This window comes from Epinephelus moara, chromosome 1 (genome assembly GCF_006386435.1).
Source record: "Epinephelus moara isolate mb chromosome 1, YSFRI_EMoa_1.0, whole genome shotgun sequence".
NCBI classification, from domain to species: Eukaryota; Metazoa; Chordata; class Actinopteri; order Perciformes; family Serranidae; genus Epinephelus; species Epinephelus moara.
In genome coordinates this window covers 32786913-32805385 of record NC_065506.1, presented here as the reverse complement: position 1 = coordinate 32805385, position 18473 = coordinate 32786913, and the positions used below count along the sequence as shown (strand labels likewise).

The following is an 18473-nucleotide window of genomic DNA, read 5'->3' as shown; positions in this document are numbered from 1 at the left end:
TCACCTCTAATAACACTGTCCCAACCCATTGTGGCGGGACAGCGTTGTCGTGGAAGTGCAAGGCCCACCCTCCAGTTCCCTCCACAGTTAACTCTGTGGGCAAAGTTGTAATTGTTAGCAATGTTAGCACTGCTAGCCGCCACCATTTTGGCCCAGCCACCTCCTTTGCTTGTGAGAGGTGAGAGCCATGTGTAGGCAATCCCAGCCCAGACTCTGAATGTCATATATTGCACCTTTAAAGAGGATGAATAAAATATTCATAGTATATAACAAAATATAATTATTAACACTCTAAAAAGCAGCTAATATGCATAATGAGTACTACTTTTGATACTTAAAGTAGCCTGTAATTTGCTAACAAAAAAAATACAGAACCTGTTCATGTAATGAAGTGATTTTATTTTGTTGTATTAGTGTTGTTGTTTTTTTTACTTACGTAAAGGATATAAGTATATCTGGTGAGATAAATGTGGTACAATTTAATATGCAAAGTGGAATTGTCATTCTTGTTAAGTCTAGATTATACTCATTGGTATATAAATAAGTGAACTGAAGTGAAATTAAACTATTTCTCAGTTTCCTAAAGGCCTGTCTGGACTCCTTGTATAATGAAAAGAGTAACATCCCCTTCAAAAAAAGTGCCCAAAATAAGACGGGGGGAAGACAGCAGTAGAGCTGTAGAGTTACAGTATATTCCAGAGAGGCTGAAACCAAAAAGTAAAAATTCTGGCTATCTTGGCTTCAAGCGCTGCCGTATTTTCAGTTCTAAAGAGATTAGCTGCAGCTCTCTGGTTGCAGCATCATGACTGAAGGAGATTTATCGTGATCTGCAGGTGCGGGGCAGCCATGTTTTGATTTATTGATGGCGCTTCCCTGCTAGCAGGGTTACCTGTAATCTATGGTCAGCAGACAAGGTTAAAGGGCTTTGTTATGTCTAACGCAGCAGTATTTCCCAACCAGCTGAGGATGATGGAGAGGGTTTTTAGAAGAAGCAAGAGTGTTTTTGTCTCGCAGCTGAGTAACAACAAAAGGTTCCTTTTATGCAACACTAAATTTTACTGGTGAAGCTTTATAACCGAGGCTGCCGTCATCACGCAGGCTCAGATTCCACACCAAAACTGCAGCTGCAGTTACAGAAAAAAAAATGTGTCCCCAAACTCAAATGATCCTGAATGACTATGCTGATTATGATTTAGGGGCTGCTAGTTTTGTTTCAAACTGTGCCTTGCTTTGTGGCCGGGGGCCCTGTGTTGTTTAAAGGGTTGTCGGGGTATAAATACTAAATTAATCATGCTTTGGCTCAACTTGCTAGGGACTGAAATTTGCTTATGGAGGCCCATGATCACATAAAATATTAATGGCTTTACAGAGAACTGGCATTGTAGCGATGGGGGCAAGGCGTGTGAAAGCGTAGAGCAATGTGTTTGGAGGGGTCACTCTTAATTTGAGATCAGAAACACCTTTCTCATAGCTTCACCTTAAACGGATAAGAGACATATTTGAGTGACCAAAGCATAGTGTTCATTATCTGTCCATTAGGATTAAGTTTGTACATATTATTCTACAAAATTGGTTAAGTGGTAATTGGTATTAATTGGCATGCAGGGGTGTTTTCATGTTGTGGAAAATGCAGGGATGATATTCAAATGAATCTGAATAAATACATCAGAAGTGTGTAATGTTATGCATTTTCCTGGTTGTTGCATATCCATATGACCGACTTCTTGAGCCCCCGGGGGCTTCTAAAAGAAACTACAATCGTTTTCCCTGACAGACAACAAATCTCCAAGCAAACAAAAGTGAGACTTTGAACGAGCAGATCCTTTTTTTCCCAGTGAAACATACTTTCAATTTCATCTGCCTGCACCATAAACAAAAGAGAGCGAGAGGGAAAAATCAACATTATTACAGCTCATTCCAAAATTTCACGCCATTTGTCTCCTTGACACAAATCAGAAAGTAAAGATTCATATAATGGATGACACAGATTCTGTAAACTTGTTAGCCCACATTTCCAGAGCTCACACAGAGCGTATAAACATCCTCTGCCCACTGAGACACAAAGGGAGGCAGGCAGAGCTTTCAGACATCCCTGCATGCTGGTCACATCACCACTGAAGCGGCTGGAGACGACACGGGACTCAGACCTAAGTTTTTCTGTAACACATTCATTTGTGTAGCTGCTCCACAAAGTACTACCGAACAGTTGTCACAAAACGTGGATATCTGTGTCAGTCAAACACAATGACGTGACAAATAAAAGCTACAGGTTCGTGACACAGCTACACAAGCGTTTGATCACATATGATGCTTGTGTGAGTTTGGTGGCACTACAGTAGGTAAATGAGACGACAGGAGGGGGCATTTAACACTCCCATACTGAGAGACGGAAGGATGAGGGAAGGTATTTTTGGTGCTGGCGCAGAGGGGGGAAAAGGGCTTAAATGATAAACAGCAGATATTCCACAAGAGCAAATCTGATTTCTCACAATTATCTCTGCAAGCCTGACAGGCACCAGGGGTGGCCCAGGAACACTGAACTGGAGGACACTGATTGGGTTATTTGTCCTCTCCTATTCGAGACTGAGGGATTGTGGAGGCTGTTCTGTGGAGAGCCTCTCTGCAGGTGTATACCAACCCCTTACAGGAAGCAAAATCCCTTTTACCTAAACACCACGACTCATATTCACTTTAGGGTTGGAGAAAACAAAAAGAGACCAGGTTTAAAGTCAGTGTTAACCCATGTGTGGCAGGAAGGCAGTCACAGCTCAGAATCACAAGATAGGCCTTTTACACATTAGATATTTTGACATGTCACGGTAGATAATACATAGGCGCAAATAATCAAATAAATAAGGGCCGAATTCAGTTTAGCTGCTTCAGTTTCAGGGTCCTGACATAGTGCATGCTGGCTCGCCTTCACACTGTCATGGCCTACTGTGACACCTGAATACAACAGAGCCATTAAAGGGATAGTTCAAATTTTTCAATGTGGGACTGTGTGAGGTATTTATCCATATGTAACAGGGTCAATTATACAGCAGTAATATGTGTAACAAAGTCAAATGTACATTTGTAATATTAAGTATTATAATTACACAAACTTTGTTTTAGTTGTCATTACCTGACATGCTTTGGCCTCCGTACTCAATATGTGGAGTGTTTGATACTCAGTTTCTGTACCCCACCTATAAAGGGGTGTCTCCCACCTTATCTCTCCCCTTCTGCTGTTATGCTCCATGGGAGAGGTAAGCGACATTGCTCCCGTAGTAATTTCCGTGTTTTAGCGCTGTCAAGAAGCTATGTTTGTTAGTTCAGTTTATGCTAACATAATCCTGTGTAACTTAATTTGTGTAGGGGCTCGAGTTTATGTGGCTGTATTTGACAGAGGATTTGGTTGTCAGGTATGTTTTTTCTGTGTTTTATTGTACTTAATTGAATGTAACATGGCTGCCTGTTTTGGTAGAGGGGCTCGAGTTTATATGGTTGTATTTGACAGAGGATTTTGTTTTCACCTCTTGTTGTCAGTTGTCAGGAATAAACAGAGATCACCTCCAAAGATATCCATGGTCTGGGCATCTTCATATTAACACAACGCAGATAACAGTAGAGGTCACCAGTCAGTGTATTAAATATAGAAGATGACAGTGAACGCGCCTTAGTTTGGAGAAGCAGGCAGGCGTACTCTCATGGAAGCCAAGCAATGTATTTCTGTGGATGAGGACGACAGCAAAATATATTTAAGCCACCTAAAAACATCAATATCAGTGTAAGTGTATGCTATATTTCAAATATTTTCACCGCTTTACCTTGCTGTCAGACAGCCTGATGGGTAACTAAAGGTATTATAATGCTTTCTTCAAAGCCACCAGACTCCTTTGATTGCAGTAATTTTACAGTGCTTAACATGGAGCTGCTGGTCTACCGCTTCCTCAGTCTCAGTTTGTCTGTCTAGTTGGAAACCAAATACACAGCTCAACACAAACAAACAAACTCACCGAGGCAGAGGTAGACCAACAGCTCCTGTGTTAAGCAAAGTTAAATGTTGTCAGTGGAGTCTGGCTTGGAAGAGAGCATAGACACATTTTACCCTGAGTTTAGTTCCTTGTTATTAAGGGCGACCTGACAACAAGATACATTTGGTAGAAACTATTCTCAATATAGTATACACTTAAACTTTTAATATTTTTTTTAGATGGTACTTTTTAGAAATAAAATACATTTTAATGCTGGCCCCGTCCACAGCATTAAATTGCTTAGCTTCAGTGGCAGTACTCCTGTCTGCTTCTCCAAATTCATGGTGGGCTGACCGCATCTACGAAACTGACAATGATGCTACCGTTGTTCTGAACCTCTCACACCCCCGACAGTGACCAGTGGACAAAACTTTTTCAGAGTGTCACCTGTCTGGACATGAAGCTCTTTGGATTGATTGATCACTTTTTTTGTATTTGTATGTCTTTATCTGGACTTTTTTTTAAAAATGTAATCGTTAACTCTATTTTGTGGATACACCTTGAAATGTGGCAAACAGGGCTATTTGTCCCTAAAGTTCATTTTCTAAATAGTCATAAAGGAATAAGTACACACACACACACACACACACACAGCACCAAAAAAACTTGGTCACAGTAACAACAGACTCTAATTTGTTACTTCCACTCCAGCACTTAACTGACCAAATTTTCCACATGGATCATTTTAGATGTATCTTATCCTATGTGACACTGTACCATGTAATGTAAGCCAAGTTCTCTACCACAGAAACTTTGCAGCTTTGTCTAAATGTAGAAAATAATGTTAAAGCTTAAAATAAGTTTTTGTTGCATTTCACTCAGCCACAGATACAAGATGGCTCAAGAACACACAGCAGGCAATTCTCAAACACAGTAAAAAGCTCAGAACATTTATTAACAATTCATTTTAAGAAGTACTTTTAAAACAGCAGCACTTAATTTACAAATACTGTTACACTAAATACAAAATTACAATGTGAAATGTTGAAGCCTCTGGGAGAGAGATGAGTCGTAGTGGGATACAGCAGACGGACTCCTGCAACAAAAGGAACACAGAAGTTTTTAGTTGTTGTCACATTTGCATTTGGATCATAAATATTTCAGTTGAGCTCTGCAAATTTGTTAGGCTAGGCAATAATTAGGAAAAATTTCTGCAGAATATGCTTTCAGATTGTCATGGTCTTACCTTGGCACGGAAATCATCTTACCATCTTACCGAATCCAAAAAAATAAATAAAAAGTGATTGATTGATAGAGGTAGGAACTTTGTAGGAACTTTGCTCTTTAGGTGAAGAGGAAGATTTTTTTTTTGTTTTTTGAAATGGTCTTTTTTCAGCTCTTTTCGGACTTTTTTCACTGCCATAACATTTGCATTTTTTGATTTTCTTTTTTCTTTTGTCTTTTTTTGTTTTGTTTTTGGCAGGATGTTTTCAGACCATTTCAATTCTTTATTTTTTGTACAATCCAAAGTAAAGCCAAGAACTGAGAAGCCAAGCTTTCATACAAATCATTTAAACTCAGACATAAAATATTTACACATGAGAATTTAAACCAGTCAACCTAATGCTGTCCTGCAAAAGCTACAGTCTGTCATTCTGTTAAATTACAACACAGGTTTCTGTTTACTTTAAACCAAGAGTTCAGCAAATGTGTCTTTAAAGTGATCGGCTATCACGTGTTCAGACAAAATATTTGTGTTTGTGAACCAAAATAACAAAAAAAAAAAACAGAACTATTTCTACAGTAAGAGCATTAAAAAAATTCACTGTTGTTGCATCTGGTATACACATTAAAAGTTATCAAACTTGCACATGGTTCTTCTGCCTGTTACACATTTGTGAAGAAAAAAAAAAAAGTCTAGCCAGAGTGAAATATGACTTGTGGGTTTATGACCAGGTGTTGAAATCTTATAAAGTTGCTGGATTGTTGCTCGTCTTCCACACCAGTGCAGCCAGGGAAGAGCGTCTGGTTGATCTTCATCTGCGCCAGGAGCGAGGCTCGTTGTCGTCTTCTTCCTCATCGTCATCTTGCAGCAATGCGTCGTCACTCAGCGACTCTTCCGGGTACTGATGGGATAAAATGAAAAGCACTGAGATTAATGCTCTTTGTAGATGATTAAAAAGTGGAGGAAGGGCAATTTAAAGTGCAAAGACCTTTTATTTTGAGCATCATCAGCACTCAACTCGCAGCGTGTATTTAAAAAGGTCTCTAGAGGGACTAAATTCTCAGCTTGAGAGTATCACACAGACCAGCTGCTTAATGAAAGTGGCCATGAAAAAGAACACATAAAGACAGTGATGCTGTAATGTGTAACGGCTCCCTCTTGTGTTCGCAAAATGTAACACAACAAGAAACAGGTAAAACATAGGTTTTTCTCATATCGTGTTTTAACAGAGAACATCCAAATATAAAGTAAATATTTCCTTGTAGATTTTTATTCTAGGATCAATGGCAGCACTGGGGGAAATAAGAGCGTTCATTATCTTCACAGCAAACCTTACGCAGAATCAGCAGTCCTCATCAGCTACCATATAGGTGATGTAAAAAGAAGCAAAAATGTATGCACAGTGAGAAATGTCCACCAACCTCATCCTCCTCTGGCTCTGCCTCATCAGCATCCGCAGTACTGAGAGCTGTGACAGCCTTGTGCCAGGCCAGGCGTAAAGTCTGGTTGTTGAACCTGACTCCATGAAGAGCCGCCTACAGGTGGACGAAACACAGAGCAGAAAGGACATGTCGTTACAGGGGAAAGAAATTATGTGTAAGGTGTGTCGATCAAATTTTGGCACTCCAACTGAAGCAAAATACCAAACGATGGGGTCCAAAAATACCTCTCGCTGTTGGAATCGTACCCTTCTCCCCCACCCAAATTAGTTTTTTGGGATAGTTGGGATAGACTCCTTTCCCACTGCCAGTAAACGAGTATGCCTTTCTGCTTTTTTTTTACTGGTGTGGTACGTTCAACGTCACAAATGTGCCAAACAACAGGGTTAGTAAACAGTAGAGAGCAGCATGTATCTGTCACTTATTCTGTCACTAAAACTCAGTGCCAACTAATTTGGAACAATGTTTGAGCGCTGCTTAGATGGAGACAGACATTATTTTGTGGCGGTGGGTCACAGCATCACACTGGGAAAAACATCAGCGCATCCATGAGGGTGTCATATTTCCATCACTGCCGATTAAAGCCAGAGCCAAAGCCAGTCAATACCCATTATGTACTGCAGAGTCATTTGTCCCGAGAGTAAATGCTGATTTTAAACTTTCTCACTAAGCACAAAAGCCAGATGTTCGCAGGTGTTAGAGGGAGAAACAAGAACATTTTAGTGTGCATGGCTGGTAGTTAACTCACCTGTTCTGCCTCCGCTCTTGTCTTGTATGTGATGACTGCAGACAGGTTGTTTTCATTCATCTGGCAATCTTCAATCTCTCCAAATTGCTTCAAAATTGTGAACAAACAACATTTTAGTCACTTCACAAACAAACTCATTCTTGTACAATTGCTTAAAATTATCTTAAGCATCCTCTTTCTCAGTTACCAAACACAATTAAAGTGTTGAGTGTTTTTTTTTCTACAAGTTGCTTTAAATATTGCAGCTCCTTTACTTGTTTCCCAATGTTACATTAAATTTGAGGTTGGTGGAAGTATCACAGCTGTTAAAATAAGCAGCAGTGGCAGTTTTTATACTCAAAACATACATGTACAAACAAACATGTAACTGTGACAGTCCAAGGATCTGACATCTGTGTGGAGATATTTTTTGTTTCCCTGTCGTTTTTATTGTTTCAGCTTATAATATTTTTGCTAATGGCTGAGGAGTGAATAATTCAACCTTGTGAAAGTTAGTTAAGACTTACTAGATGTGCCATGCACCATTTAGTTTGTATTTAGACAGACAGGACTGATTGTGTGTTGCTGTACCATACACCAGGTGGTCAGTTGCACTGTGCAGTTGTGACCACCAGGGGTCACTGTTGATTACTACACTCCAAAATAGTACTATACAATATTTGTACTGAAATCCTTCTCTATGTTATCACTTTATGGTAACAATCTAATTACATATAATATAAAAAATGTGGTGCATATCATTTTTAAGCTGTGTTGATGTTTCAATTATGTATGTCATTCTGTCTGACCGCACCACGTGCAGCCTTAATCCAAAGTAAGGACATGAGAACAGCTGAAAGTTTTATTTGTGGTGTCCTGACTGACTGGAGAGCTCTGAATGTCCACCCCCCTCGACACTTACGCTAGCAGTGCCCTTTAACACAATCCTCTGATCTCCCACCCACAGTTTCCATCAAAAGGTCATATTGGTTAATTGTGGAGATCAAATCTCCGTTTCTTAGTAATGCAGCTATAGGCTGACTTACAGCAAAGTGTGGCAGCAGGTCCACATGGTCTGCTTCGCTGAAACCAGAAATCTCCATCGCACGTGGTCGATGGTCCACGACTGCGTGCACTGGCACACCTCTTCCACGCCCTCTGGAGCCTCTTCCCCTGGCCCTGTGAGCCCCACGGCCTCGAGGGTGGACCCCCCGGCCTCGTCCTGGTGTCAGGATTCCTCTTTTAGCTGCCTGGGTTCAATCAAACAAGTGAAAAGTCAAAAAACAATACAAATAAATAGGTGATATCTTTAACACGTCATCATTTGACTTTTGGAAATGAAACTCACAAGTGTGAGGGTCAGTTTTGCCCTTCAAGATCATAATACCTCAATTTGCAGCTGTGTGTACTTGATCTTCAACAAAGCCGTGTCCTCTCCAGCCTGGGTCTTCTTGTACAGGTCCAGCTCTGCGTCCAGCAGCTCCTTCTGTGCCTGAACAAATTATTAGCTCACATCAGGAACGACGACACTACAAGTCTGAAATAATAAGCTGAGGGTAACTGGATAAAGTAAAAAACAGAAAATCCAGTTGCCTTAGTCTCAAAAGAATAAAAATGAAAGCTTGTTGAATGCAAACATTGAGCTATAAACCACATTCTGATTAAAATTACAAAGCAAAGCCAGGACGTGTGCATGCTGTGTATAACTGCTTGCAAGGTGAGGAGATATTCATTAAGCAAGAGTGAATTAAAACCAATTTTCTTTTAGAAAAGCAAAACCAATCATGGGTGACACCAGCAGGGAGAAAGCACTACCTGAGCCTTGCTCTTGGCTGTGCGTAGCGAGCTGCTGCTTGAGATTCCCTTTATCTCCTCTTGCAGTTTGGTGATGCTCTTGGTTAGTGTGCCCAAAGTTTCCATGATCTTGGCCTTATCCTCCGCCTTCATCGCTTTGTTCTTCTCAAGTTTGGATATCAGGAGCTATAGAGGACAGTAGCAGAAAAAATAAATTCAGAAGTTAACTACTGGTTAACTACAATGCATCCTACTGAGTATTTACAAAACAACACTGTCAGCCATAAGTCACACAAGACAAGAGATAGGACGAGACTTAATATTGTGATAAAAATATGGATCATTTTACTTGATGTCACTTTAAAGGCAGAAAAAATAAGGCATGTTGGCACATGATCTTCAATCCCTTTGACAAAGATCACACAGTGAATGAGTCACAGATCCACACAAAGCTCTCAAATACTGTTTGATAATCTAAACAAACAAACCAATGCAGAGTCCATTGACCGGCTTGGTGACTCATGTTGCTTAAATGCAAACTGCAGATCTTTACTATCTGTGTCATCACAGTTTGGGCAGTTTGTGCATGTGAACAGTATTTGGCTTGTGAGTGTTATTTGTCAAGAAACCACTGCTCCTTTATTGGCGACGGACATTTTAACAACTCACAGCAAGGGACACTTAAATGAACAAAACATAGACTTCTACTCCAGATTATCTTACCTTCTGTGTCTCAATGTGCTTCTCCAATATCTCCTGCTTCTTCTTCCGTACATCCTGCTGTAGTCTCAGAGCTTCCTGTAAAAGAAATCATGGGAAATGATTGGTACTGCCTTTTCTTTTTAGTATGAGAACCTGAGTTGATGCTTCCCATTTCATTCTCTACAATCTCTCCACTCCCCTTTTCTAACCGTTCCCTTCATTTCTTGTCTCACCTGTTTCTTCTTCAGGGCTTCCTCTGAGGTTTTCTGTGCTGCCTTCATGGCAGCAGGATTGTATACGGTCTTTGTGAGGCCCATGGATGTTGAAAAAACCTGAGCAGGGGAGAAAACGGCAGCACGTAAGATTTACACAATGTGAATGAGGAGGAGAGAAATTCTTAAACAATTCTGAAAAGTTAGAACTTACTTTTTCAACAGGAGCTGCTGGTTTGGCAGAGAAACCCAGACGGTCCTTCACTGACACCTTAGAGGGACTCTGCTCCAGTGGAGAAAAAACACAATGTTTACACACACCTTCTGCAGATTTTGACAAGTCTATACAAAAAAGCACACCCTCAACACCACCGCCCACACACACCTGAGAGGCTACACTGGAATCTTGTAAGGGCTCAGAGTTTGCAGTGAGCAGGGGTCCGAGGCGATCTTTGACAGACTGCTTCAAAGCCGTGGCCGAGGGCTGCTGAACGACAAAAAAGATGTCTGGATTAATGCATTTTAACACAGCCACCGTCAGATAACTATTCTGACATTTAATCTTCCAGTTCTCTTGTCATGCTGATCTTATGGTGTATCACCATCTGTATCATCTAATTTATTTACTGACCTTCCTACGCCTCCTGTACGTGGAGGCAGCACTGGCATTGACACAAAAGGTTATTCCAAGAAACAAAATGTGAAAGCCAAGATAAAACAATGCGGTGGTGTCTCATGCCCAGTTTTACAAATAATCACCCTTGAAGAGGGTGTTACATTTCACACGACGACAGGGCATAAATCACTGCATCCTCTACTTGGTCTATTGATCTATTTGAGCTGATGATGGCAGAGGAACTGGTTACTCCTCCTCTTCCACAATAGCTTTCTCTACTCAAGAGAGCACGTGTGTGACGCACAATGATGTGAGCCCTCTCAATTCTCAGAAAGCGACATCAAAACCACATTATTGTAGTTTCAAAGTAGCTCTATTTTTGTGGTGGCACAATGACCAGCACATCAATATGATGTCCTGGAGAAGCGTCTCCTCATTTGCTGAGCTACAGCTGTCACGCCTCCCTGTGACTGGCACAGCTGTTTCGGAGTGATGAGACCAGTCATGTGATCTGTTAGCATATTTATCAATCACCATACCCTTCAATTGATATTCCACTTCACACAGCCCGTTTGCACTTAATGCTGCTGCACATAGTTGAACCAAAATAGCAGGTGCACCGCCTTTTAACACTTTGCACTGTCCATTGCACTTATCCGATTAAAATAATGCTCTATACTTGTGCTGCATTACACATATGAAATACTGTTTATTATTTACGTTTGAATATTATTCCAGCAAACTATAAACTGTTCCCAGAAAAGCCAGGTTCACTGAAAACAGTTTAAGCTGCAAGACTCTAACTTAAAGAACTAATTTTGTCTCTCAAAATTTAACTGTTCTGGTAACAAATCAAATAAATCTCAAATGCAATTTAACTTGTTTCAAGAATCACATTGGGTCAACTTGTTCTTACACAGCTGCATCTTATGTCAAGATATTTACTCTTGCTGGAAAATTCGACCCAGGTATATACTATATACAATATTTCTCGTTGGTGTTAAGGCCAAACATTATGAGTGACAGATTTAAAATGAACTTTTACCATGGCGGGCTGCGGCTGAGGCTGCTGCTGTGAGTGAGACTGGCCTTGTCCGTCACTCCCGTCATCGCGAAACCAGTGCACTCTGATGAAGCGGTTGTTGAGAACGGCCTCTGTGCTTTGCATAGCCCGCTTGGCCTCGTCTGGAGAGGCAAACTGGATCAGTGCCCCCTCTGGGTCATTCTGGAAGGCCACCTATCAAAAGGAATTAAAACGGTATTGTGAGGCAGTTACAATAACAGTGGTGGTGCACATGTACTCTGAATCCTGCCAATACATGATTTATCTGAACTTTACCACAACATTGTCGGGTTGTCAAATGGACACAAGAGCAACTCTATGATGTGATTTTCACCGTAGCATCCAGACAGTCACAGCAACTGTACATACTGCTCACTGTACTATTCAGTGCATAAACCAGCATCATTAACATATGAGGAAGAGGGCAGGTTGTTGATTTTAAAGGATTCTTTTCAGATTATTGACTTCCTATGACTTTTCTGACCTTTAGTTAGTCCTCTAATCTTTGCTGGCTTCACACTAATTTGGTTACATCACAACTGTTGCATATAACATTACTGACTGCTGGCTACCTGATGATTTAAACAATGTTCATGCAGAAATTAGGAAATGAAATTCAAGGACTTGTTAAACATGATTTTCATTTTCAAGTACTTCACTTAAAGCAAAGAATTCATTTTCAAATATACATTTTTATTAAACATAAATAAAATATTATCAGGAAGTAATCAGACTATTTTTAGTGGTAACTGTATAAAATTATCAACAAAACATTTAAATGGCATAAGGGCTATATGTCTACCCCACATGGTGCAGGAGATCCTGCTGCGGTTGCCTGATTTCAGAAAGAATTCTCAACTTGTTACAAAAAGGAGCACACATGATGAAGAGAGGACAAAAATATCTTCAACATCTGAATGTACTGCAAGGAAACAACGCCAGCTGGAACTTAAGTTTCACTTTCAGCTTTCGGTGAAGCTATTACATCGGTAAATAGAGAGGAAAACAGATGGGTGTGAAAAGCCGGTTCATGAAGTTCAGCCATGCAAATACAGGCGTACTGGTTTTGCTGTGGTTTTAAGAGAGGAGTGAAGTGAAAACAAACTACTATGTCCGCTGGGGTAGTGGTAATTTTTCCCCCTCAAATTTCAAGCATCTTGTGTGAACCCTGTTTAAAGACCTGACCATAACATATAATATAAAATAAGTTTTACCAGCACCTTAACATTTATACAGGGCAAATGGTACTTACCTAATTGTATTAATTAATATCATACTGTTTTGATTACAAGACAATTAAGTACTATTATTTATATGTAATTATTTGACTTTTAACCATCAATTGGTTTATTTTGATATCTAAAGCAGCACATAGGGACTGACCTGCAGGTTAACGATGGTGCCAAACTTGCTGAAATGTTCATTGAGTTTGCTGATGTTGTTGAGCTCTGGAGGAATTTGCCGAACCAGCAGCTTGGTGTTCAGAGAGAATGGGGGTCTTTTGTGGTAGCCCTGGTGGTTGGGTTTGTTGAAGTTGGGTCTGAGCAAACAAGAGAAATTGTTAGCAGTTCAATGACAATGATATTAAACATTTGACTGATTTTAAGGAGGCCTATGACTTTTATTTTTATTCACAGAGAAAAGGTGTCTTACTTGTCAAACCAGGGTTTCTTGGAGGGGAGGCCTCCATCATGAGACACAGCTGGTCTCTTCCTCGAGTCAGACTCCATAACGATCCTCATGCTGTTGTTTGGGACCTTGTCTGGAGAGAAACAAACACTGACAAGTCAGTTTTCAGACCACAATGCATACCGCTCAAAAAGAGAGATCACAACTCTAGGGCAAGAAAACAGACAGCCGAAACACAAATACAGCAGCATGTACTGAATACTGAGAGTTTGTGAAGCAGCAACCGTGTTAATGGTAGGGTGGAAAGTACATGCATGTTTTAAGACAATCTATTCAAAGCTCAAATGGCTCAATTCATGCAAACAATACCTCTCGGTGGCTGGTCTACCTCCCCCATTGTGAGGCCAATCAGGTTGGGTCTCTGGGCGTTAACCCGATGGCGGTAGATCGGCCTGGAGGTATTGGTGATGCTGGGAGCCTCAGGGTTGTACACATCTGTCTCATAGTTGTCTGGTCAGCAGAGAGAGAGAGGATAATTTAACTCAGGAAACAGCAAGGTAAGGTACAGTAACAATGATTTATAAATACAGTATCTTAAGACACAACCATTACCAGAAGGGAAGTGTGGCACTGAGGCCTGGGGAAGTGAGGGGCGCATCCCAGAGGTGACGATCGTGGGAACAGAGCTGGTCATGGAATTGGGCGGAGCATCCATGCCTGACGGTTGCAGAGGAGGGAGTGGAGGAGGGGGACCTGTGTCAGACAGAATTGCACAAAATGTTACAGATTGAGAAGTTCAAGCAAAACAGGAACTGGGTGAACCAAATAAGTAAATATGACCTGTGTTGAACTGGCTATTATTTTAACTATTCACCAGGTAGGTAATTCCTTTTTGTCATCTTTTAAGTTAAGCTTTCATAGTTTTTTGTGGGTAAATTTCACACATTTTTAACAATAACGTTTTTTTCCTGTTCACTCATAGCAACAACTGACAGGATGTAGGCTTGGAAGAGTCTATAGACCAAATTACACTACCAGCAATAATCACTTCCAGTTAGAAATCAGGCAGTTGTGGAGATATATAAATTCGGGAAACTTGTCAATTTCTGTTGTCATTTTCAGTCGTAACTGTAACATCTAAAAACATATTGTTAAACCGCTTTACCTTACACATTGACAGACTGGTGCCAGCGTAGACCAGCAACTCAGTGTTCTGCTAAGTAAAATTACTCTTTTCATCAATGGAGTCTGGTAAATTCAGATAACAACTTCAACTTCCCATAGGAAAGTGCTGTATGACGGCAAGGTAAGGTGGTGAAAATATTCTAAATATATATAAAAAAATATATATCTATTACACTAAATAAACCAATACTGATTTTCATTTTGAGTGTACATTTTTAAGTGGCTACAAACTCACTTATTGAGGCATGTGCTTTTTATTGTTGCCATATTTTTATTGCCATTTTGCTGTAATTATTCACATTTACTCCATGGTGCTCTCATATTTAAACTAATATGGAATAAAAATTCATAATAACAAAGTAAAACATACAAAGTTTGACATTCCATGCTGAATTACTACCTGCAACAGGTGGAAGGCTGGGTGGGAGGGCGCCTGGCGGGGGCACGGGAGGCCGCAGGTTCACAGGTGGGGGGTTCATGAGAGGTGGTGGAGGTGGGAGGCCTGGGGGCGGTGGTGGGTCCACACCTGGGATTGGTGGAGGTTGGAAGGGCAGCATGTTGGGCAAATTGACATCCTCCACTACAACTGGGTCACTTCCATGGTCGAAAGGACACATGTCCCCTCTCATGCAGAAGCCTTTTTCTGGAAAAGACGGCAGCCATGTGCAGAAAATCAAACACACAGAACAACAACAATAAAACACATCCAATGTACACTTTTCCTGTAAATAAAAAGTTTAATTAGCTTTCATTACCATCATAGTCACGGCATCGCTTCCTCGGTTGAGGGGGTGGTGCCCTGCTGAAAAGGCCACGATCCACGGGGTGTCCCGGTCGGAAGTCTGACCAACTCTCAGTGGTGTTGTTGCTATGATGATGTGTGGGAGCGATGACTGTAATGGTGCTGCTCAGTGTTGGCACGGGGAAGTGAGTTGTTGTTGCAGCGGAGACCAAGGCTGCTGGGGTGTAGCCATCACTACCCTCTGGCCGGTCCACACGCTCATGATCAAACTTCAACTTTCCAGAATCTCGTTCTGCAAATAGACACAAATTGCCATTTATAAACGTAAAATTACTGCTATAATGCCATGTATTCCAGTGAGAAATGAATCTTGTACATTTCAAACAAATTAAATCTTCTTCCATGGTTTTAATTCCTAAATATCTGTCGTTGACTGACTATGTTGTCTACTCATGTTCAGCTGCATCATATACTATCACTGTTGGGATGTATCAGTTCCAAATGCTAAGGTCAATGCTGATAAGTCATTGTGTACAGTAAGTTATTCATAAATTATTTAAAATTCTAAACCAGAAGTTATCTTAATGCCTAATAAACCCCAAAATACACCCATATTATATTAGAAAAACATCTCTGGAAACCATGAGATCATTTTTGTGTTTAAGAAGCTTCTTGGTCACTTTAATCTGGCTGGACTCACTTTGAAAGGTCAGCAACAAACAGGATCAAAGTTCAAATGAAGTGAACTTTGAACAGACTACCAAAAAAAAAAACCGAGTGGTGTTCTGGTGTCACTGATCTCTCCACAGAAACACAATGGTTCGAACGGGCACAAAGTGATCATGTTGGTAATCACGACAACCTTCCATTATCTTAGGTCCAACAAACAAGTTTCAGATTCTTACCTCTACTCCTGCTTCTGGACCGAGTCCTGCTGTGTGACCGGCTCCTGCTGCGATCTCGATCCCTATCTCTGTCCCGGTCTCTATCCCTGTCCCTCTCTCTGTCACGGTCTCGGACGCGATCCTTGCTCCAACTCCGGCTGCGGCTACGACTGTAACTGCGACTGCGGCCTCTCCTGCGATTGTAGCGATCGCGGTACGAGTCCCTCCTTGGTGGGATGCGGTCATATTCCCTCTTCCTGGAGCGGTCATCTCTCTTGCGATCATCTCCTCTTCTAAAAGTTTGAGTAAACAAAGATATGATAATTAATGAAAAGTGAATACAGGTTGAAAGAGAAAGTTTGAACAGGCAGCTGCACACACCTGACGTCTCTGCTGTAACGAGAGCTTGATTGCGGTGGGCTGTGATTTACTCGCCGAGGGAACTTTTTCTCACGTTCATCTTCCCGATTTGTCTGAGTAAGGATAAAAGTATAACATATATTTTAGTCTAAGATTGCCACTGACATGAGAAGTCCCCAATATTGTTTGGTACTATTAAATGCAAACGTGAATTGAAAGTTTCTCCATCATATATTCTTGACATTATAACATTACCTCATCTTTTTTCTGCTCATCTTTCTCAACTTTGATCAGAGTGGATGGTACCACTGGCTGCGGGAGGTAGTTTTTGTTGTTAATGGCTTCAAAAAGCTTATCCACAAACGGCTGGGTCTCTGAAATCATATCAAAGATAACATGTTAATACACAGATAAACAATAACACGCGCTGGATCACGTGATACACCAAACAAGGCTTGCAAAGTACAGCTTTCATGAAGCAGGGGGAATACTTACCTTTCTGAAGAAATACATCCAACTGGTCTATGCACAGGGCTTTAAGTTCCTTTTCACTTTTGTCTTTCTTCACCAAAGCGACAACATACTTTGCGAGGGCAGAGGGGTCTGCATCACAGCTGGAATTAGAGACACACGAGCATCGCAATAAATAATATAGAAATGACAAATAACCTAGAAAATATGACGTTACCGGAAATGAATTAATGACACCCTGGAATTTAGGTTTACTTTGTGTGTGTTTCTAAAATTAGCTTGTATAACTGCTCAGACTGAGCTAGGAAGGCTAATGCTGTGTAGTTAACGTTACTTACATGGGCTCGAGGGTTTCAGACAGCCATGTTTTCAAGGCATCGAGGTTTTCAATGATCATCTTAGATCCAGCCGAACTTTCCTTCCACCGCGGCCAGAGTTAACGCCAGCTGAGGTGACTTTGCTTATCTGTTTAAAAGGATAACCGACATTAGCTGGGGAAACTAGCCACTTCAGTGGTCTTTGACTAGGCTGTGGTGCTAACAGCTAGCTAAATAGCCGCGTTAACGTTGGTTAGCTTAGCTACGCTAGCATGCGTCTTTCCAGGCCACAAACACGCTGCACAGTTCCGCGACTTTCGTTAAGTATTTATGTTATAAATGCAGACTGGGAAAGTCTATTATTTTTCAATGTTCAACCAACTAACTCTGAAGACTGTAAATTATGTTTATCTTTAAAACTCAAAGGAGCACCCACGCTGAACTTGCTACGTTATCCCCTCTCACTCTAGCTAACATGCCATGGCGACTATTTACTTCCGCTTCTATTCTCGTTGACAGAATATCGCGAGAGTAAGATATAAGCTCTTCAGTACATGAGCTGCATGGATTTGCATTACTTTTGCTTAATTTTCTTATGTCGTTGTTGTTTTTACTTTTTTTCTGTATATATGTACCCCAGGGCAGTTTTATGTGTAATGACCTCATGCATCTGTTTCTTTAATAAAGAAATAAAAACAACAATAACAATTTACAGTTCATTTGGACCAAAGCAACAGAGCAAGGGTCACATAAAAATGTACAAACATGCACCAATAATATTAAGAAATGTACAAAATTTTAATCAAAGTTAATAACAGCTAGAAGGGGGTGGGTATGTTTTTGGAGGAAAACCTGGAACTATGATCCCTTTGGAATCCAGTGTTAACCACTAACTTTCCTCTTCAGCAACTCAAACTTAGAGAAATAACTTAGTCCCACAATAATGTCATTTAGCTTACAGTCAATACACTATGTCTGTTTCTATCAGACTATTGAGTTTTTTTTTCCTCATACTTTCTGCCTAAATATACCTCTAATCACCCTCTGTCTGAAATGCTCCATTTTTCTATCTTTAGACTGTTTCTCAGCTTAGGTCCATGTTTACGCTCTTGTCCGCTGATGTCATTCACATACACAGCAAAGCACTCTAA

General features: G+C 40.7%; 1 protein-coding gene across 2 annotated transcripts; it reads right to left on the bottom strand.

Moving 5' to 3' along the window:
- Positions 1 to 5313: 5313 nt before the first annotated feature.
- On the bottom strand, positions 5314 to 17821 carry rbm26 (RNA binding motif protein 26). 2 transcript variants are annotated; one of them, XM_050044991.1, is made up of 22 exons: positions 17344 to 17821; positions 17030 to 17148; positions 16790 to 16908; positions 16556 to 16647; positions 16196 to 16467; positions 15304 to 15582; positions 14949 to 15191; positions 13976 to 14116; positions 13733 to 13873; positions 13388 to 13496; positions 13118 to 13274; positions 11717 to 11908; positions 10441 to 10542; positions 10270 to 10338; positions 10077 to 10175; positions 9865 to 9939; positions 9163 to 9327; positions 8735 to 8839; positions 8394 to 8597; positions 7369 to 7455; positions 6603 to 6716; positions 5314 to 6082 (listed from the first exon to the last, which is right to left on the bottom strand). In XM_050044991.1, the coding sequence occupies exons 1-22, from the start codon at positions 17400 to 17402 to the stop codon at positions 5993 to 5995; spliced, it is 3033 nt and encodes a 1010-aa protein (XP_049900948.1). In that variant the 5' UTR covers positions 17403 to 17821; the 3' UTR covers positions 5314 to 5992. The 2 variants fall into 2 exon arrangements, with proteins under 2 accessions (XP_049900948.1, XP_049900956.1); XM_050044999.1 differs by having other exon boundaries at positions 10441 to 10539.
- Positions 17822 to 18473: the final 652 nt, after the last annotated feature.

What these genes read in the sequence shown, in the direction of transcription:
- rbm26 (XM_050044991.1), bottom strand. Translation starts at nt 17,402, where the DNA reads ATGATCATTGAAAACCTCGATGCCTTGAAAACATGGCTGTCTGAAACC. An exon ending in GTCCAGAAGCAGGAGTAGAG is followed by an intron (nt 15,583 to 16,195) that starts GTAAGAATCTGA and finishes GTCTATTTGCAG; the next exon opens with AACGAGATTCTGGAAAGTTG. An exon ending in CAGCCAAGAGCAAGGCTCAG is followed by an intron (nt 8,840 to 9,162) that starts GTAGTGCTTTCT and finishes TAATTTGTTCAG; the next exon opens with GCACAGAAGGAGCTGCTGGA.